This window comes from Leucopleurus acutus (assembly GCF_964270905.1).
Source record: "Leucopleurus acutus genome assembly, chromosome: 5".
NCBI lineage: Eukaryota > Metazoa > Chordata > Mammalia > Artiodactyla > Delphinidae > Leucopleurus > Leucopleurus acutus.
Genome location: NC_139147.1, coordinates 115,069,174 through 115,087,256, shown reverse-complemented (window position 1 = coordinate 115,087,256; position 18,083 = coordinate 115,069,174). Strand labels below are relative to the sequence as shown.

The following is an 18,083-nucleotide window of genomic DNA, read 5'->3' as shown; positions in this document are numbered from 1 at the left end:
ACATGAGGCAGTACAGTACAAGTGCAGAAGTACAGGTTTGAGAATCACATAATTCTAATCCCATCTCTGCCACTCGCCTGTTATGTGACCCTGGGCCATTTACTCAACCTTATTGTGCCTCAGTTTCCTCAACAGTAAAATGAGAAAATAACATGTACCTGTTCACAGGTCACTGTGAGAGTTAAAAGAACGTGTGAAAAGTACCTAGGGTTATGAATAAAGTTTCCTTACGCATGTGTCAGGAGTGTGTTCCATGGGTGATTCTGGCGCTGCCTCTCCGGGAAGTACTGACTTATAGCTCCCTGCCTCCTCTGGAATAGAGCAGGTAATCAACCAATGTCAATTCCCTCCCCTCTTCCTCTCACCCCACTTCTCAATCTCACTCCCCCTCCCACACACAAACGGGGCTCCACTAGTAGCTACAGGCCAGATTCCAAAAATCAGAAAGTAGACCCTCCTCAGAAGAGGTTAGACATCCTCTGCCCAAGATGCTGCAGCAAAAGGGAATCTGTGGTGGGCATTCCTACCTAGGTTTTTTAACAGGAAAATTGATTCTCAGTCTTTATTTACAATTTTAAAAACCAGCTTGCAATTCCAGATCCAGGCTTCATTCAGCACCAAACAATAACTGAGAGTCAAAATTAGTTTATCCTACTAGCAAGGTCTCTGCATCCGATTTTGGCCAGGTAGACAGCATATGCATGTGGGGAGGCAAGGGGAAGCAAGAACGAACTTGTACTGAAAGTCTACTATGTACCAGACACTTCAAATATGTGATCTAATCTTTAGAAATACCATGAAATAGGACTTCCCTGGTGGCGCAGCAGTTAAGAATCCTCCTGCCAATGCAGGGGACACAGGTTCCGTCCCTGGTCTGGGAAGATCCCACATACCACGGAGCAACTAAGCCCGTGCACCACAACTACTGAGCCTTTGCTCTAGAGCCCACAAGCCACAACTACTGAGCCCATGTGCCACAACTACTGAAGCCCGCGCACCTAGAGCCCATGCTCCACAATGAGAGAAGCCACCGCAATGAGAAGCCTGTGCACCGCAACCAAGGGTACACCCTGCTCACCGCAACTAGAGAAAGCCCACCTGCAGCAACAAAAGACCCAATGCAGCCAAAAATAAATAAATAAAATAAATAAATAAATAATAAAAGCAATCTCTCTTAAAAAAAAAAAGAATCCGCCTGCCAATTCAGGGGACACGGGTTCGATCTCTGGTTGGGGAAGATCCCACATGCCTCAGAGCAACTAAGCCACAACTACTGAAGCCCACGTGCCAAGAGCCTGTGCTCCGCAACAAGAGAAGCCACCGCAATGAGAAGCCCACATACCACAACCAAGAGTAGCCCCCGCTCGACGCAACTAGAGAAAGCCCATGTGCAGCAATGAAGACCCAAGGCAGCCAAAAATTAATTAATTTGATAAAAACAGTTTCTCAAGTATGTACTCCAGCAAAATGAGGGCATAAACCAAAAAAGAGGAAGACAAACAAACAGCACTCCTAGCCATGGAAAGAAGTAAAGAGAAGCCCTAAGGATGACAGCTCTGTTGTAGAGCTAGAGAGCAACAAGAATGGAACAGAAAGATGAGGGAATCTGGACATAAAAGCTTAAGGAAAGGAGACCTGACAGAACCCAGGGGATTGAGAGCCTGGAAAATTTTGAGATCATAATAAAGGCAAATAGTATATAAACATATAAAAAGACAATTAGAAATAATAGGAAAAAATGTTTAAGAAAGTCAAGATCCAAAGATGAAGAAACTAAAAGGTAACACAAATTTTAACAACTGATGAAGAGTGAAAAGAAAGAATCCCTATGACTTTGGGGCTGGATATATCCTCCTTTGAGTGTCCCAGGAGTCCTGACACCAGACACAATGTGCAAGTCTAAGATCCAATGTTAATACACAAGGCAATAAATTATATTAAATGTTGCCTCCAGTTTTTCAACTTCAAGAATAATTTATGAATAAAAAAGTCAATTTGGGGACAAAGCACAAAACTTTTATTGGTTATGGGTTCAGAGCTTTGGAATATTAAGGTGTCACTAACAAAAAGCAAATTGTGGAACTGATAGCCACCCAAACCTCCTTGACGTACAAAATGGGGAATCAGAAATACCGTAAAGGGGCTTCCCTGGTGGCTCAGTGGTTAAGAATCCACCTGTCAGTGCAGGGGACATGGGTTTGAGCCCTGGTCTGGGAAGATCCCAAACGCGGCAGAGCAACTAAGCCCGTGCACCACAACTACTGAGCCTGCATGCCTAGAGCCCGTGCTCCGCAACGAGAGAAGCCACCGCAGTAAGAAGCCTGCACACTGCAACAAAGAGTAGCTCCCCACTCATGGCAACTAGAGAAAGCCCACAAGCAGTAACAAAGACCCAATGCAGGCAAAAATAAATAAACAAATAAATTTATTTTAAAAAATAAAATAAAAATTGAAAGGTTCCCTCTGTGAGCCTTGAGAAGGTGAAGGAAACCATTGTGTTTCAACAAAAGTCCTTTTATACTATTGGGTTTGGTACCACCTGCACAGATCACTTTGACAAAAATAATTTTCTACCACACATTTCAGAAAAGGCAAAACACTAAAATTATTACTAAAAATTGAGAGTGCCAGCAAATGTTATAGTTGGAATTATATTTAAGAGTGGGGATAATTTTTCTTACAGAATATGTTATTCAAATAAAAATTTTCTACAAGAATGGAAAGTTCTACTGAATCCAGATCACTTTCTTCTTTATAATTCTCTATTTTCTGGTCTATGTACACCAAACATGTATTCCATTTATAACCAGAAATTTTTTTTTAATTTTAATGTGATCAGTGTTCAAAGTCAGCGTGCCAGTTGCTAAGAGCCCAACACCTACACACCCCAGCCTGATTTATGAGCTGTAGAGAACAGCAGGAACAATGCAGTCGTCAGAGGCCATGCGTTTTAAGATTCTATCCTCCCCATTGTTAAATGCTACCCTAACACCACAGGGAAGGTGTGAATGTTTAGAAAAGGGGCCCTGTAACAGGTACCAGAAAGTGATTACACCATATACCTAGGAACAATCTTGCCTGAGAAAATAACAAAAAGGTTTTTTAAAGCTTCTTAGATGTCCAGGCTTTGTATCCCATAAAGCTCATTGTTCAGCTGGGGAAGTGACATGAGGATAAAGGTGGGAGTGGGGAAAACGGAAAACTGCTCCCTAAGTAGATGACAACAGATTAGAGGGCCAGTCCAGGGTCCACCATTAAATAACCACAAATGGCATTCCCCAAGTCACGTGAATACCCTTCCCTGGCCTCAGTTTTCTAACCTTCCCCCCAAGAAAATGACCTTGTCAATTATAAAATACTTTGATTTCTGATTTATAAAGCCCTCAACTCCTGACAAAATCAAGACTAGGATTCTACTGCTAGCCCCATTTCACAGATGTTGGGGCAAAGTCATGGGTAGATTTTATGAAAATTAATTCAGGGTTAGTTGCCACCATTTTCCAAGCTTCTACTTAAATCCACCAAAATACATTGCTTTTTGAGGCTGTGGAACAAAGTGTGGCATATAACATTTATCTTATTCCACCTTTAAACAAAGCTCCAAAAGAAATTCAGAGAACTCCTGGCATATTGCTTATCTCAAAAAACAAAAGTCACAGTGACTTAATTTCTTAAATTCCCTTAGCTACTTGGCCAAAAAATTTCCAGGGATAGCATCAGATCAAGCCTACAGGCCTCCTGCTTACACGTTTTTCCAGTTGTTGTCTTTATTGACTATCCAAAGTGAAATGAAGATGCACCCAGCTTTGGACTGAGGAGTGACTGTTAGTTGGGGGGATGAGGCAAACGGAGCAGATCAACTTTCTCTAAACCCAAGGCCTACTTCCATTTTTAACCTAGTTTCACAAACATATTTTAGAGCTACTCCAATCATTCAAAGCCTGTATAAAAGGGAACTCTTTTGTTTTATTTCTGTTTAGGGATCTTTTCCCCCTAGCTTTCCTCAGATATTAGGCAAGCCCAGCTCTTATTTCATATTTTTAACAACCAGCTATACCAATCATATACATATTTGTGTGTGTATATTTATAAACACAGTTCAAAAATCATTTGGGACCAAAAATAGCCTCCAAAATTATTAGAAATTATTGGGTCTTTTTCTACTTGTAGGTACTACTAAGTCCATTTCTATAAAAGTCACAGTAAGATATTCAAAACTGCATTTACCTAAGTAAAGCAATACAAGATGCTACTTTGGATCTTTATATAGTATACAAACTAATGCCATCCTTTGGAACAATATCATCACACTTAGAAAAATGTCATGCTATTACATCACATACTTGAATTCCATCAACTATTTAGAAATTAAAGCACTGGACTTCCGCACTGGACTTCCCTGGTGGCGCAGCAGTTAAGAATCCTCCTGCCAATGCAGGGGACACAGGTTCCGTCCCTGGTCTGGGAAGATCCCACATGCCGCGGAGCAACTAAGCCCGTGAGCCACAACTACTGAGCCTATGTGCTACAACTACTGAAGCCCGCGCACCCAGAGCCCGTGCTCCCGCAACAAAGTCAAGCCACTGCAACGAGAAGCCCGCGCACCACAACGAAGCGTAGACCCAGCTCGTTGCAACTAGAGAAAAGCCTGTGCGCAGCAACGAAGACCCAACGCAGCCAAAAATAAATAATTAAAAAAAGAAAAAGAAATCAAAGCACTGAGTACGTGTCCACACTGTCACTCAAAACCCAGGAGAAGACCAGTTGTGGACTAAAATGACCATCAAGTCTGTTTTAGGACAAGGGCTTCTCAGCAATACATCAACCCCAGCAAAAAAATAAAGCACTCCTCCTTGCACAAGACATCAACAGCTTTGGGATGGGAAAGGAATAATTGGCCACCAGTATGAGTCAAAGGGTTGGCTATTATAAGCCTCATCCATCCTTGTGTATTTGTTATTAGGGTCCTCTCACAGCAAAGTATCAAATATTAGTGCCAAAGAAAGGGTTGATTATCTTTTTAAAATAGCACATAACATCTTAACGTCTAAACTAAAGCTACTCAATCAAAGAAATATGGGCTTTAACATAAATTCCAAGGCAAGTTCTTAGAGGAGGAGTTTCCCTCCATGGCAGTGAACAGCCCGCCAGGGCAGGCAATCCTGGACCAAGTGGTCCAGCTGGCACGACTTCAATCCAGGCCATTGATAGCCTGACCCCCCCATGACCTCACTAATTACATTGCAAGTTCCAGCTTGGCTTCTCCTCCAGAATACAATTATTTTAGGGTACCACAATGGAAACAACCTTCTTTATGCCTATGAATATATTTTCCTATACAGTCTAATTCCACTCAAATGTAAACTTCATTACATCAAAAAGCTGGAACAAAGGGAAGGGAAGAATGACAAAGCAGGCTCCTGATTCGATGGTATTTTAGGTTACCAAGGGCGACATAATAAAACTCCGACCCAATTTCCACACAATTGATTTGTCCAGCCTACAACTACTTCACCAGGCAGTTACTAATTACATCACAGGTGCTGTGTGGTCATCACGTCACCAGTAAGGCCTACCAGGCAGTGTTCACTTTTCCAGACTGCTTTTCCCAAGAATGGAGAGACTGGAGACCACCTACACTACCAAGAGTCCCTCTCCTCCCCAAGCCTCAGATCTGCTCTAGCATTTATGTTGATGTCATCTCAGTGGACCAGGCTCTGACTATCTGACTTAGAGTGGGCAGGGAAGGGAGTAAGAGTTTGGGTCCAGGAGTCTGTATCAGTACTCCAGCTGCAGGGCATAGTCACCTATGTGTCTCATTGAGAATTCTCCCAAAAGTTTTTTTTTCTTGTACCTCTAAGAGTTTCCACGTCCCGAATCTCTTGTGACTTCCAGAACCCTGGAAGAACTTCACCAGACTCAGTTTCTGATCCCTTACAATTCCAACACCCAGAGACTCACTCCCTACTTCCAGCCTCCCAGATCGCTGGGAAACAGCCGTGGAAGGTGACACATCACCTCTCCCTCTCCCTCTCCCCCTCTCTCTCTCTCTCTCTCTCTCTCTCTCTCTCTCTCTCTCTCTCTCTCTCTCTCACACACACACACACACACACACACACTCAAGAACAAGCGTGCACACACCCTGGGTAACATGACTCTGTGTCCCCCCTAGCTCCAGGCTGACTTACTTGAGGAAGTACCTCTGGCCAGTGGCCGTGAAGGTCATCTCCCAGCCTGGGGGCAGAGGCAGCTCGTCGGTCACGTCGTAGGACTGCTGTCGGAGGTGCGCGTGCTGCTGCGCCGGGCTGCCCGCAGCGCCCGCGCCGGTGCCCAGCTGCAGAGACGCGGGCGACGAGTGCGAGCGGACGTGCTGGGCGCCGCCGGCCAGTCGGGGCCCAGGGTGACCACCGGACGAGTCGGTGCTCGACTGGCGCGAGTGCGAGCCGGAGTCAGGCTCCTTGAAGAACGACTCGGGCAGGATCTTCTTCCGCCACGAGCTGGGCTTGGGGTTCATCACCGAGTTGAAGAGGGCTTCGAGGTCCGTGTCTAGGTCTTGAGTGACGTGAATCACTTGCTGCCCGGGTGGCGGGAGCGGAGGGGGCGCCGAGGCCGGATTCATCTTCTGCAAGGAGAAAGGAGGTCAGATGAGCCTTTTATTGAGGGTCGGAGAGGGTGATACGGGGGGGAGAATAGAGAGAAAAAGCAAAAGAGACAGATAGGTGTCAGCCTCGGGATCCCAGACACCCAGCAGTTAAGACCAGCCGGAGGGGGGAGGGGTCCCTCCTGGCCTCAAGAATTATGCAACTTTCTTGAAGCCAAGAAGTTACCAGGAAAGGGGGGATGGGGTGGCTGCTGGGAGTTAACTGCACTGGAGACGCTGCTGAACTGCTGGTGGCAAAGGACAGGTCGAAACTTTCCAGGGCAGTCAGCCCCCCAAAGTCTCCAAGACATCTCAACTCCGGAAGCCCGAGGAGCCGGGCGCCCTGGCGTGGTGCCGGGTGAGCGGGCGCGCGCCAGCGGGCACTACCTGGGCGCGCAGCGAAGCCGAGTCTGGGCGTGCGGCGGCCGCCGTCCCGCCCGAACTCGCTGTCGGGCCTGGGTCGCTAGGGTGCGTCCCGAGCTTGCAGGGCTGGAGCCGGGGCCCGGCTGGCAAATCCTGACCCGACTCGGTGCCTGGCAGCCGAGGGCCTTCTGCTCTCACATCCCCCGAACTGGCCTCAGGCGCTCGCGCTCCGCGAGGAGGCTGAGGAGAAGCAGACAGCGCGGCCGCCGCGGCTCCCGGACTGTCCCATAAACAAAGTTTGGAGCAAACTCCCACTCCCAGGAAAGAGGCGGGGCCGAAAGTTGAGCTGTTGAATTATGCATGACCTCCAAGTCCCCAGCCTGCCTGCCCCCGCTCGTCTCTCCCCTTACTCTTCCTCTTCCTCCCACCCCCGGCTCCAGAAAACCCTGGGCGTGCTGGGTACTTTGCAGGGTAAGAGGAGACGGGTGCCCTCCACCCACTCCTCCTGGTCGCGCGGACCTCTCCCGCGGAGCCCTGGATCTGCATTCCTTTGAGTTTACCACGGACTTGGGGCGGGATCAAAGGGAAAGTGGCCCGAGCCTGTTTAATCAAGGACTTGTGGACCGAAACCAAGGCTGGGGGCGGCGGAGGGCACGCGGGTGAGGGGCCCAGACCGAGTAAGGGCCGGTCCTGGGCGCCGCGCCCTCCCTTAGTGCCGGGTGCCGAGGCCGGGAGCGACGGAGCGCTGCACTGATCCGTGATTCTGCCTGAGGGCGGGCCCGGGTGCGCTCCGGCGCGGGGAGACACCAGCAAGGCCAGCCTTTCCACGGGAGGCTACTTAGCGCTTGTGACCATATTTGGTCTGGCGAGGAGGCATCTCGGCTGTTTGGCTTTCAGTTGTCTGCTCGTGCGCAGACGGTGCCCAGAAAGTGCCTCTGTCGCTAGGGATGCGGCTTCGCCAGCTGGTTCACTGTAAACAACCTTCAAACCATTTATCAATCCTTGTTTTCCTCTCCAGGGTGACTCAAGTCACTAGGGGTTGAGAAGAAACCTGGTCAAAGCTTGGGCGCTGGAAAGGGACAGCGATCGTGCCCCCCTCTCCCGCGACATCCGCGCGGGTAGTGGGAGGATTGGAATGTCCCTGACGCCCTCCAGAGAGCCTGGAGCCGGGATGGAACCGGAACAGGTGGCTGGGAGCAGAGAGGGTGCGCCAGTGACCCGGAAAAAACCACCCACCCTCCCACCGACTGGATCTAGGCGAGGGGTGGAGACCCCCTGCTAGATCTAGACTGGCAAGACAGCTGCGGGAAGTAGTAGGCGGCCTGGTCCTCCGGAGCAGCTCAATTCCTTCTTTCCTTGTCCCTTCTCCATTAGGGAGAAGGGGAGAGTGGCTGCGAGGTAAGTCAGGCTTCAGAAAGTCCCTACCCGACCCCATTTGATTCAAACGTAAGTTTATGAAATAAGTCATATGAAGCGATATATGTAAAGCACTTTGAAGACATACCTGCCTACATACCTCTTTGTTAAATAAAATAGAATTGTATCAAGTGCAAGTATTGTGCCTTCACAGTTTTATAAGGGTGGAACAAAGTCAAAATTAAAATCTGGAGTTGTTTTGAAGGAGGAAAGTTTATGGGAAAGACAAGGCCACCCCATAGTTTTTTTTTTGTTTTTTAAATTTTATTTTTTTTTATTTTTTTTTTGCGGTACGCGGGCCTCTCACTGTTGTGGCCTCTCCCATTGCGGAGCACAGGCTCCAGACGCACAGGCTCAGCGGCCATGGCTCACGGGCCCAGCCGCTCCGCAGCATGTGGGATCCTCCAAGACCGGGGCACGAACCCGTGTCCCCTGCATCAGCAGGCGGACTCTCAACCACTGCGCCACCAGGGAAGCCCCACACCCCATAGTTTTGCTTTGGAAAAGGTAAGAGTATTTGGGGCACATTCCCTGAATGGCTTCTCCCTGTCAGTGCCCAAAATAGAGCAGAGGCCACCTAAGTGAGCCCGCCCCCCATTATCTGTGTTTGAGGGTGTGCTCTGATTCCAAACTCCCCACAGATGGGAAAATCAAGACTGCCTGAGAGAGAAAGACAGTCATGTGGATCACTGTCAAAGGTGAGCAGAGCATGGCTCCTTCAGGAGACTCTGGAACTATTTCCCATCAGGAGGTCCTCTGCCCATAGGACCAGCAGAGGGAAGGGGAAGCTGCTACAGGTCACTCCATGGGAAATAGCATCTTTACAAGCTATCGTCAGAAGCCACCACAGTTGCAACAATGGGAAAATTAGCTCTGGAACTAGAGGAAGTGACTGGGACCGAAAGGTTACTAATTCAGAAGCCACCTGATGAACAGATGCAACCTTGAGGCCAGCCCAACTCCAGGAAGGTCCTCACCCAGGAAGGAAGGTCTTGCTTTGTAAAGAGTTCCTGGCTGCTGCACAGAGGAAGATGCTGAGGGAGCCATGAGCTTAATCAGTTAGGGAGAATCAGGATTGAGGTTGGGTGGGCAAGGAGGCCGTCATTCCTTGCCAAACTTCAAGACATAGATAGTGGAGGACAAAGTAGATGCCTGAAATGGAAATTGCTCTGATCACGTGATAGCTCAAAGGGAAAACTCCCAGTTCCCAAACAGTCTATAAGATATGATAGTGGATGGCCAAAGAGATTTGCTTCAGTGCCTCAAACAATAGTTTCAGATTAAATAACATTTATAGGTGCCTTGTATATATCAGGTACTGCCCATAAGAGGCAATATGGTGTAACAGGTAAGTGTATAATGAATCTCTGGAGGAAAATACCTGAGGCAAGATACTGAAACTCTCTATTCCTGAGTTTTCTCCTTTGTAAATTAGAAACAATAACAGTACCCACCTCACAGGATTTTAGATTAAAACAAATTACAGTCGGCCCTTTGTATTCTTGGGTTCCACATCCACTGTGGATTTAAAAAAAAAAAAAATCCAGAAAGTTCCAAAAAGCAAAACTTGAATTTGTGGCACACTGACAACTATTTACATAGCATTTAATTGTATTAGTTATTATAAGAAACGTAGAGCCGATTTAAAGTATATGGGAGGATGTGTGTAGGTTATATTTAAATACTACGCCATTTTATATAAGGGACTTGACCATCCTCAGATTTTGGTTGGGGGGCGCGGGGTGTCCTAGAACCAACCCCCTGCTGATACTGAGGAATGACTATATACAAATTTTATCTGTTCCCACTGATTTAGAACACAAGCTTTGAAATGCCTAGCTCTACTCTCTACATTGGGCAAGTAATTTAACCTCCCTTAAATCATAGATTGTTCATTTACAAATTGGAGATAATAGTGTGGTAGGTAGTCTGTGACACTGCAGGCCTTCAATGGACCACCCTTCTTTTGGTCACACCCTTATGGAGTCCCTCCCACTTAAATCTGGACTGGGCCAGTGACTTGCCTTCACCTGGAAAATGCAGCCCTGCATCTGTGTTTGTTCCCTCTTTTAACCCCAAGGGAGGTGTGGAAGTTTCTGCTTCTGTAATTTTGGGAGATCTGAGCCATGCTGGGGAAACCACGTGCAGAGGAAGAGGCCCTGAGATAGGTGGAGACAGGGAGAACTCCAGCCATCCAGCACCGGAGCTGAGCCCAGCCCTCAGCCGGCCCAACAGCTGACTGCAAGGGCATCAGTGACCAGCATCAAGACCAGTAGAACCAGAGCCCAGCCCAGCCCAGCCCAGATTGTAGAACAAATAAAATGAATATTGTTTTAAGCTACTAAATTTTCAAATTTTTTTTTAAATGCAGAATGGGCATTCTAAAGATTAAATAAGAAATTACAAATAAAGTTCTTAACACAAATTCTGTTACATGCTGAAGTATTTAATAAATAATGGCTGTGATTTGGGCTGAGACCCATAAAATAGATAATAGACAAATATTTTACAGGTAAGGAGACTGGCCCAGTGAGTTTTAAAGTACAGGAAGATCTCACTTTGTAGCACTTCACAGATACTGCGGGTTTTTTTTACAAATTGAAGGTTTGTGGCAACCCTGCATCACGCAACACTACCGGCTCCATTTTCCCAACAGCATTTGCTCAGATCGTGTCTCCATCATAGTTTGGTAATTCTCACAATATTTCAGACTTTTTTCTTACTGTATTTGCTAAAGGTGATCTGTGATTAGGGATCTTTGATGTTACTATTGCAAAAAGTTTACAACTCACTGAAGGCTCAGGTGATGGTTAGCATTTTTTAGCAATAAAGTATTTTTTAATTAAGGTATATACATTGTCTTTTTTTTTAAACATAATGCGATTGCACATTTAACAAACTACAGTACAGTGTAAACGTAACTTTTATATGCACGGGGAAACCAAAAAGATTCGAGCGAACGGAACTAAACTGGCAATATCTCCGAGGTATGCCTGTATTTTGTCCAAATACGTGAAATGAATTCTTGGGGGGAAAAGAAATGCTGGGACATAGCCCAGGGTTTGTAATCCTAGATCGGAGTGCTTTTTTTCTACTCTCCCCTCCTTTGAGCCAGGAGTTGCTCTCTGGTTTTGTCATTCTTAATCAGTGAGATACCTACTGCCTACCTATCTCATAGAGAAGAAACTCCACAATTTTTATAAGATAATCAATTGAGAGTACACTCCTGCCGATATGTAAATCTTTCTACTTGCAAAGACTTTCTCTCCTCCCTCTCTGTCCATATCCAATCAACGGCAAGGACTGTCAATTCTTCCTTCTGATGTCCCTCAAGCCCATCCTTCCTTTCCCACTCCCACAACAGGACCTTATCTTCAAAGCCTTGCAGTGGCCTCCTGATTGGTTTCTCTCCCTCCAGTCCCTCATTTCTGGCCTCCCATTTTCATGTCATTCCCTGGCTCACAAGCTTTGAACAACTACCCACAAGAATAAGTCAGAGCTATCAATCCAGCACCCAAGGACTCCCAACACACTGCCATCTTCACAGCATTCTGACCTTAATTTTTACACAGATGTGTCCCTCATCCTCTCCAGCGAGGCTCTGACCCAAGCACATTTGGCCTAATCCTTCACTACACCTATCTCTTTGTTTGAACCCTGCTCAAAACTGCCCTCCATACTCCATTGTCAAACCTTCATCCATCCCTCCTTTCCCTTAAATTCAGGCTGTTCTTGTCTTTTTCACTCCCTTGACACGTAATCACACGTAACACTGCTTTATATTCTATTTCAACTTTTACCTCAGTATCTCTTGCCTCGCCAACTGGATTGTAAATAGCTGCAGGGCTAGACACATCTTGCATTTCCTTATGGAATTGCTTCTCGGAAGGCCATAATTCCTTGTTGAGGGAATGCTGATCCTTACATGACTTTGCCTGTTCCTCTTCCAGCACCCACTGGTGTCCTCTTAACAGTTTGTAAGGCACCCTCTCACCATTCACTGTAATTTTGGCACTACATATGGACTCAGCTCCTGAAAAGGATTGCAAGCTCTTGGAGGACAAGTCTAAGAGGACTTCATTTTCCTTTTTCTCTTCCCCGTGCCTAACAAGGTGTCCTCCACACAGGAGTGTCCAGTACACTAGCCTAGCCCCGTGGCCTTGCCTGCCATTCTGCCTGAGGAAAACCACAGGTTGCTTTTCTCAGCTCTGAATCACTGACTTGGTCTGAGTGGATGATTCCAGTTCAGGTGAATGGTCAGAAACTTGGTGGGGTGAGTGAGTTGTTAAAAGACTCTAGCCCAGGAGCCCTTGGGGCAGAACCTGCCTGGACTTGCTGAACCAGTATGGAGAAAATTCCCAGAGCAGAATCACCATTAGCAACTGAAGGGGAGCAAAACAGACAAGGACTTTGAATAGATAAGGGTTTGAATAATCAAGAGTCCAGAAAACTGTTGAAGAAGATTATTTCAACAGGAGGCTAAGAGTTGACCAGTTCCTTGACATGGTATGTGTGTATTCATAATTTACCACATCTCAAGTGTCTACCACAGTGTCCAGCACATGGTAAGTTTACAAATACTTACAATGATGGCTGCTGCCACCCAGTTCTGCATTGACTCTCCTCACATGCGGGTCTCACTGTCAGGCTTCACTTTGGTGTTCCTAAAAAATGCATCACTGGTATGATCAGAAGGAAGATAATTTTGATAAAGGTGATGATGACGGTGATGATGGATGGGACTGTGGTCTGCCTACTGTTATCTGTTACTTCAGCAATGCAGTTGGACAAGAGGAAGAAGGAATTTCTGAGATTCAGTCTGTACTTGGGTACTGTGCACGAGTTGTTTATCCTTTAGTATTTTTACTATACATATGTATTTTGGGGGGGACTGGAGAAAATAATTTTAAATGGAAAAATTAATTAATTAATTAATTAATATATTTTTAGAAAAGAAAAATACGCTTTTGGAAATGCTTAACACGGGAATTCCCTGGATGTCCAGTGGTTAGGGCTCCACTTCACTGCCAACATGTGGGTTCAGTCTCTGGTTGGGGAACTAAGATCCTGCAAGCCGTGTAGCACGCCCTCCCGCCCCCCCCAAAAAAAAGGAAAGAAAAAGAAAATGCTTAACAACGTAAAGCATGGTTTGGAGGTTAACTAGCAGCTGTATTGGAAAGTTGCCAGTTGCAGCATAATCTATAGTAGGGGAAAATTAGAAGTTTCTTAAACACTTAACATGAGATTGGTTAAGTATATGTGACGGCTCAATATATCCAGTGAATTTTTGGTAGCTATCTGAAGTAGTACTTATGAAGACAATATATCAATGTGCAAATGTCTTTTTTAATAATTTTTGATGAAAAAAATCCAGAAGCAAGTATTAATGAATACCATAATTACAACTTTGTTCAAAAACATTGAGGCAGGTGGGAAATGAATAAAAAATATGATGCTAAAGTAATACCAAAAAATAAAATGTCTATATAAAAATAAAATACATAGATAAATGTCTCTCTTTATGTACTTAGATCTGTGTAGATCTATAAATGTGTCACATGATAGAGAAATTGAATCATCACCCTCAGAAGCCTAAACCATATTATTAATATTATTTTGGGTGTGATGAAAGAACTAATTACCAGTGTTTGGGGGGAAATTTCAAGGTGCTCAGTATTATTCATATATTCAAGAAATATATATATATGTGTTATACATATATGTAAATAAATTCGGAAAAAAAATTTTAATTTTTTTAAAGAAAAAAAATTGGGGTGCCCACTATATGCAGGACCAAAAGTGGTCTTTCAAGCCGAGCTTGGAAGAGTTTACCACCTGATAGGACATTCATTGGTTGACGATGTCATTCAACTCCTCCCTCGACCCAAATAAGTCCCAGATCTGGTTACACCAGCTGTTCAAGCCACCTCTCTTCCCCTGTCTTATTTGTCATGTTGACAGGAGCCAAGCATATACAAGCTCCACTGTTATCTCTCTGTCTCAGAACTGTCCAGACTCAAGTGAGGTCACTTTTCGTGCCTGGTAAAGAAAAGTCAACCGTGGTTTGGAGCCAAGGAGACAAGGAGAGGACCAGCCAAACCAAGACAGGGTGGAGGGAGGGCCCAGGAGGCAAATGCTGCTCCACCAGAGAGCTAACCCTACAGGCATGAGTTCAACTCACACATGCTTAAAAACAACAAAAGGTTCCTTTAAAAATATATATTTGAGGGCTTCCCTGGTGGCGCAGTGGTTATGAATCCGCCTGCTAATGCAGGGATCGTGGGTTCGAGCCTGGGAAGATCCCTTGTGCCACGGAGCAACTAAGCCCGTGCGCCACAACTACTGAGCCCACGTGCCACAGCTACTGAAGCCCGCGCGCCTAAAGCCCGTGCTCCACAAGAGAAGCCACCGCAATGAGAAGCCCGCGCACCACAACGAAGAGTAGCCCCCCTCATCGCAAGCCCGCACGTAGCAACAAAGACCCAACTCAGCAAAAAACTAAATAAATAAAAAGATTGGCTTATAAAAATAAATTAATTAATTAAATAAAAATATATATTTGCATATAATCTTGGATCAGAGGGTGAATTTATTCTCATGTAGTGTCTGCCATACAGTTACTCCTAATTTGACCATATGACTGTAGACATTTCCCCCTAGTCAAAATAATTAAAAGTTATTAGTATTTCAATTGTCACAATAAGAGTGAATAATATTTGTATAATACTTTACAGACTACAAAACAATTTCACATGTACAGTCACACATGAATCTCACAGTAACTCTGTAAGAATTGGCAGGCAAGCCTTACTGGAACACCTATTTTACAGATAAGAAAACAAAGGTTCAGATAAATTTGTGTCTTGCCGAAGGTCATTGAGTTGTAACAAAAGAGCCAGAACTCAGCTCTTTCCAGCTGGAACCATGGAGGGTGCGGAAGAGAAGAAAAAGAAGGTTCCTGCTGTGCCAGAAACCCTTAAGAAAAAGCGAAAGAATTTCTCAGAGCTTAAGATCAAGCGCCTGAGAAAGAAATTTGCCCAAAAAATGCTTCGAAAGGCAAGGAGAAGCTTATCTATGAAAAAGCTAAGCGCTATCACAAGGAATACAGGCAGATGTATAGAACTGAAATTCGCATGGCTAGGATGGCAGGAAAAGCCGGCAACTTCTACGTAGCCACGGAACCCAAATTGACGTTTGTCATCAGGATCAGAGGTATCAATGGTATGAGCCCAAAGGTTCGAAGGGTGTTGCAGCTTCTCCGACTCCATCAGATTTTCAATGGCACTTTTGTGAAGCTCAACAAGGCTTCAATTAACATGCTGAGAATTGTGGAACCATACATTGCATGGAGGTACCCAAACCTGAAGTCAGTAAATGAATTGATCTACAAGCGTGGTTATGGCAAAATCAACAAGAAGCGAACTGCTCTGACAGATAACGTCGATTGCTCCATCTCTTGGCAAATACGGTATTATCTGCATGGAGGATCTGATTCATGAGATCTATACTGTTGGAAAACGTTTGCATTCAAAGAAGCAAACGACTTCCTGTGGCCCTTCAAATTGTCTTCACGAGGTGGAATGAAGAAAATGACCACCCATTTTGTTGAAGGTGGAGATGCTGGCAACAGGGAAGACCAGATCAACAGGCTTATTAGAAGGATGAACTAAGGTATCTACCATGATTACTTCTGTAATCTGGCCAGTTAATAAACAGTGACTGCTTTCAAATTGAAAAAAAAAAAAAAAAAGAGCCAGAACTCAAACTGTCTAGTGCCTCCAGGCTTTCAAATTATATTTCTCTTATATCTTCTTAACTGCATCAGAGTCTTAATTGCTTCTTCCTTTGTGAGCATTACAGAATTCTGTCTGTTCCTCAAAAAAAAAAAGAGAGAGAGAGGATATTTTTAAAGTTTTTTCTCCTCCACTGACTTACAGTATCATTTCACAAATGCTTTGTCATCTAACGGCCATTCAATGCACAGAAGACTGAAGTTTAGTTGTCTCTTCCCTCTCATTAAATAAATGAAAAGTCAAATGTGTTGGAGGGAACTTAAAGTGCATTCAAGTCCTGATTAACGGAGTGCTTGCTTGTGTGTATTAAAGAACCTCTTCTGTGTTGTGAATCATCACTACTAATTAATATGGAACAGGCAGTCCCTGCTTCTTTTTTTTTTTTAAAGGATTGTAGTCCTTAAGTCGTTTTGTAAATGGGTCATTTGGAACTCAGTATGCATTTTGTTACAGAAAAAGTATATCACAAATGATGACTAGGCACTCTAGCCTAGCCATTGAACTAGGGGCTCTAACAGCCCCAAATCCTTGGGGGGCTCCCAAACCTCAGTCTGTCCTGACCCTCAGATTGAGTCTTTCTAGACCCTTCAAGGGCTGGTGTGGGGAAAGAGCTCAGAAAACAGGCAGATTTCTTCCTGCAGCAAGAAGAGGCTCCTACAGGATCAAAGTGTTTCCTGTGAGTCCAGGATTACCTTGTTGGACAAATTCATATTTTCTATATCATACACTTGCCAGGAGTGGGAGGAAAAGTTAACACTCCTCTTGGCTGCAGGTAAAAGGTTATGTTCACTTAAGCAAAAGTGAGCAATTACAAGGATACTGCATACAACCTGAAAGAGTCCACATCTCTCTCTCTCTCTCTCTCTCTTCTGTCTCCCCTCCCCCACTTCTCTCTGCATATCTTCTTCACTCTCCTTTTTGCACCCAGCTTTTTCTGCTCTTCAATCCACATGGCACATGGTTGTCTACACCTCACAATTTCACATATTATACAGTTTCTCTTGAAAGAGAAATGGACTTTTGCCTCAAGTCCAAATTCCCAGGGAAAGGTGTCTGATTGGTTTAGCTTGAATCAGGTGTCCATCCGGACTAATCACCTTTAATGGTGGGTAGGAGGCAGAGCAAGGTCAAGAATAAGTACAATGAGCATGATTCTCAAGGGAAGGCAGGAAGCTCTCAGAAAGAAGGCCCAGGCAGAGAAACTCAGAGATGGAATAGCTGCCTATGTTCATATGCTTGGCATTTCTTAGCAGGAACAAAAATCTTTTAGCTCTTTACCTTTTAGAAACAAATCACCAACAAAATACTTAGAGGTATCACATGATGCCCTTACAGCCAAACAATTTTAGGACTACATGGGTACCAACCTAGTGGCTGCACATTGTAGTTCTACTGAATCATCATCTCCCATTTTGGAGGCAAAGATTTCAGGCAAGAGACTGTTTATTCTGTGAATTTCCTCCCACCTGCCATCAAGGCTCTTTCTGGTATTGATTGTACAGCCAGGAGCTCCAGGTTAGAGATGATAATATAATTCAGCCTGGCTAGTAGACATTGTATCAATATCTGTAAAGATAAAACTTGTTATGGCTTTCAAGGGAAAAAACTTGAGTTTTAGTTTTCGCTTGCAATTGTTAAAAGACTTGGGACTTCCCTGGTGGGCCAGTAGCTAAGACTCCGAGCTCCCAATGCAGGGGTCCCGGGTTCAACCCCTGGTCAGGGAACTAGATCCCATATGCCACAACTAAGAGTTCACATGCCGCAACTACAGATTCCTTGTGCCGCAACTAAAAGGCCCTCATGCCTCAGTGAAGATCCTGCACAGGGCAACCAACACCCTGCTTAGCCAAATAAATAAATATTAAAAAAAA

The 18,083-nt window shown here is 45.0% G+C and overlaps 1 protein-coding gene, 1 long non-coding RNA gene and 1 pseudogene across 3 annotated transcripts in view; 2 read left to right on the top strand and 1 right to left on the bottom strand.

Moving 5' to 3' along the window:
- The window catches only part of WWTR1 (WW domain containing transcription regulator 1), a 132,285-nt gene extending 125,009 nt beyond the window's left edge, over window positions 1-7,276 (bottom strand). The window contains exons 1-2 of the mRNA XM_082839205.1: window positions 7,028-7,276; window positions 6,189-6,622 (exon numbers count right to left, since the gene is read on the bottom strand). Coding sequence (XP_082695331.1) covers window positions 6,189-6,619 — 431 coding nt within the window. The 5' untranslated portion in view covers window positions 6,620-6,622; window positions 7,028-7,276. The remainder of the gene's footprint in view (window positions 1-6,188; window positions 6,623-7,027) is intronic.
- A 1,206-nt stretch (window positions 7,277-8,482) lies between these two features.
- LOC309962661 lies at window positions 8,483-10,708 on the top strand. The gene is made up of 3 exons (XR_014326257.1): window positions 8,483-8,926; window positions 9,061-9,117; window positions 10,500-10,708. It is a non-coding gene; the product is annotated as an uncharacterized lncRNA (long non-coding RNA).
- Window positions 10,709-15,331: 4,623 nt separating this feature from the next.
- LOC309962237 (large ribosomal subunit protein uL30-like) lies at window positions 15,332-16,330 on the top strand (annotated as a pseudogene). The gene has a single exon. The product of its transcript is annotated as a large ribosomal subunit protein uL30-like (transcript).
- The last annotated feature ends 1,753 nt before the right edge of the window (window positions 16,331-18,083 follow it).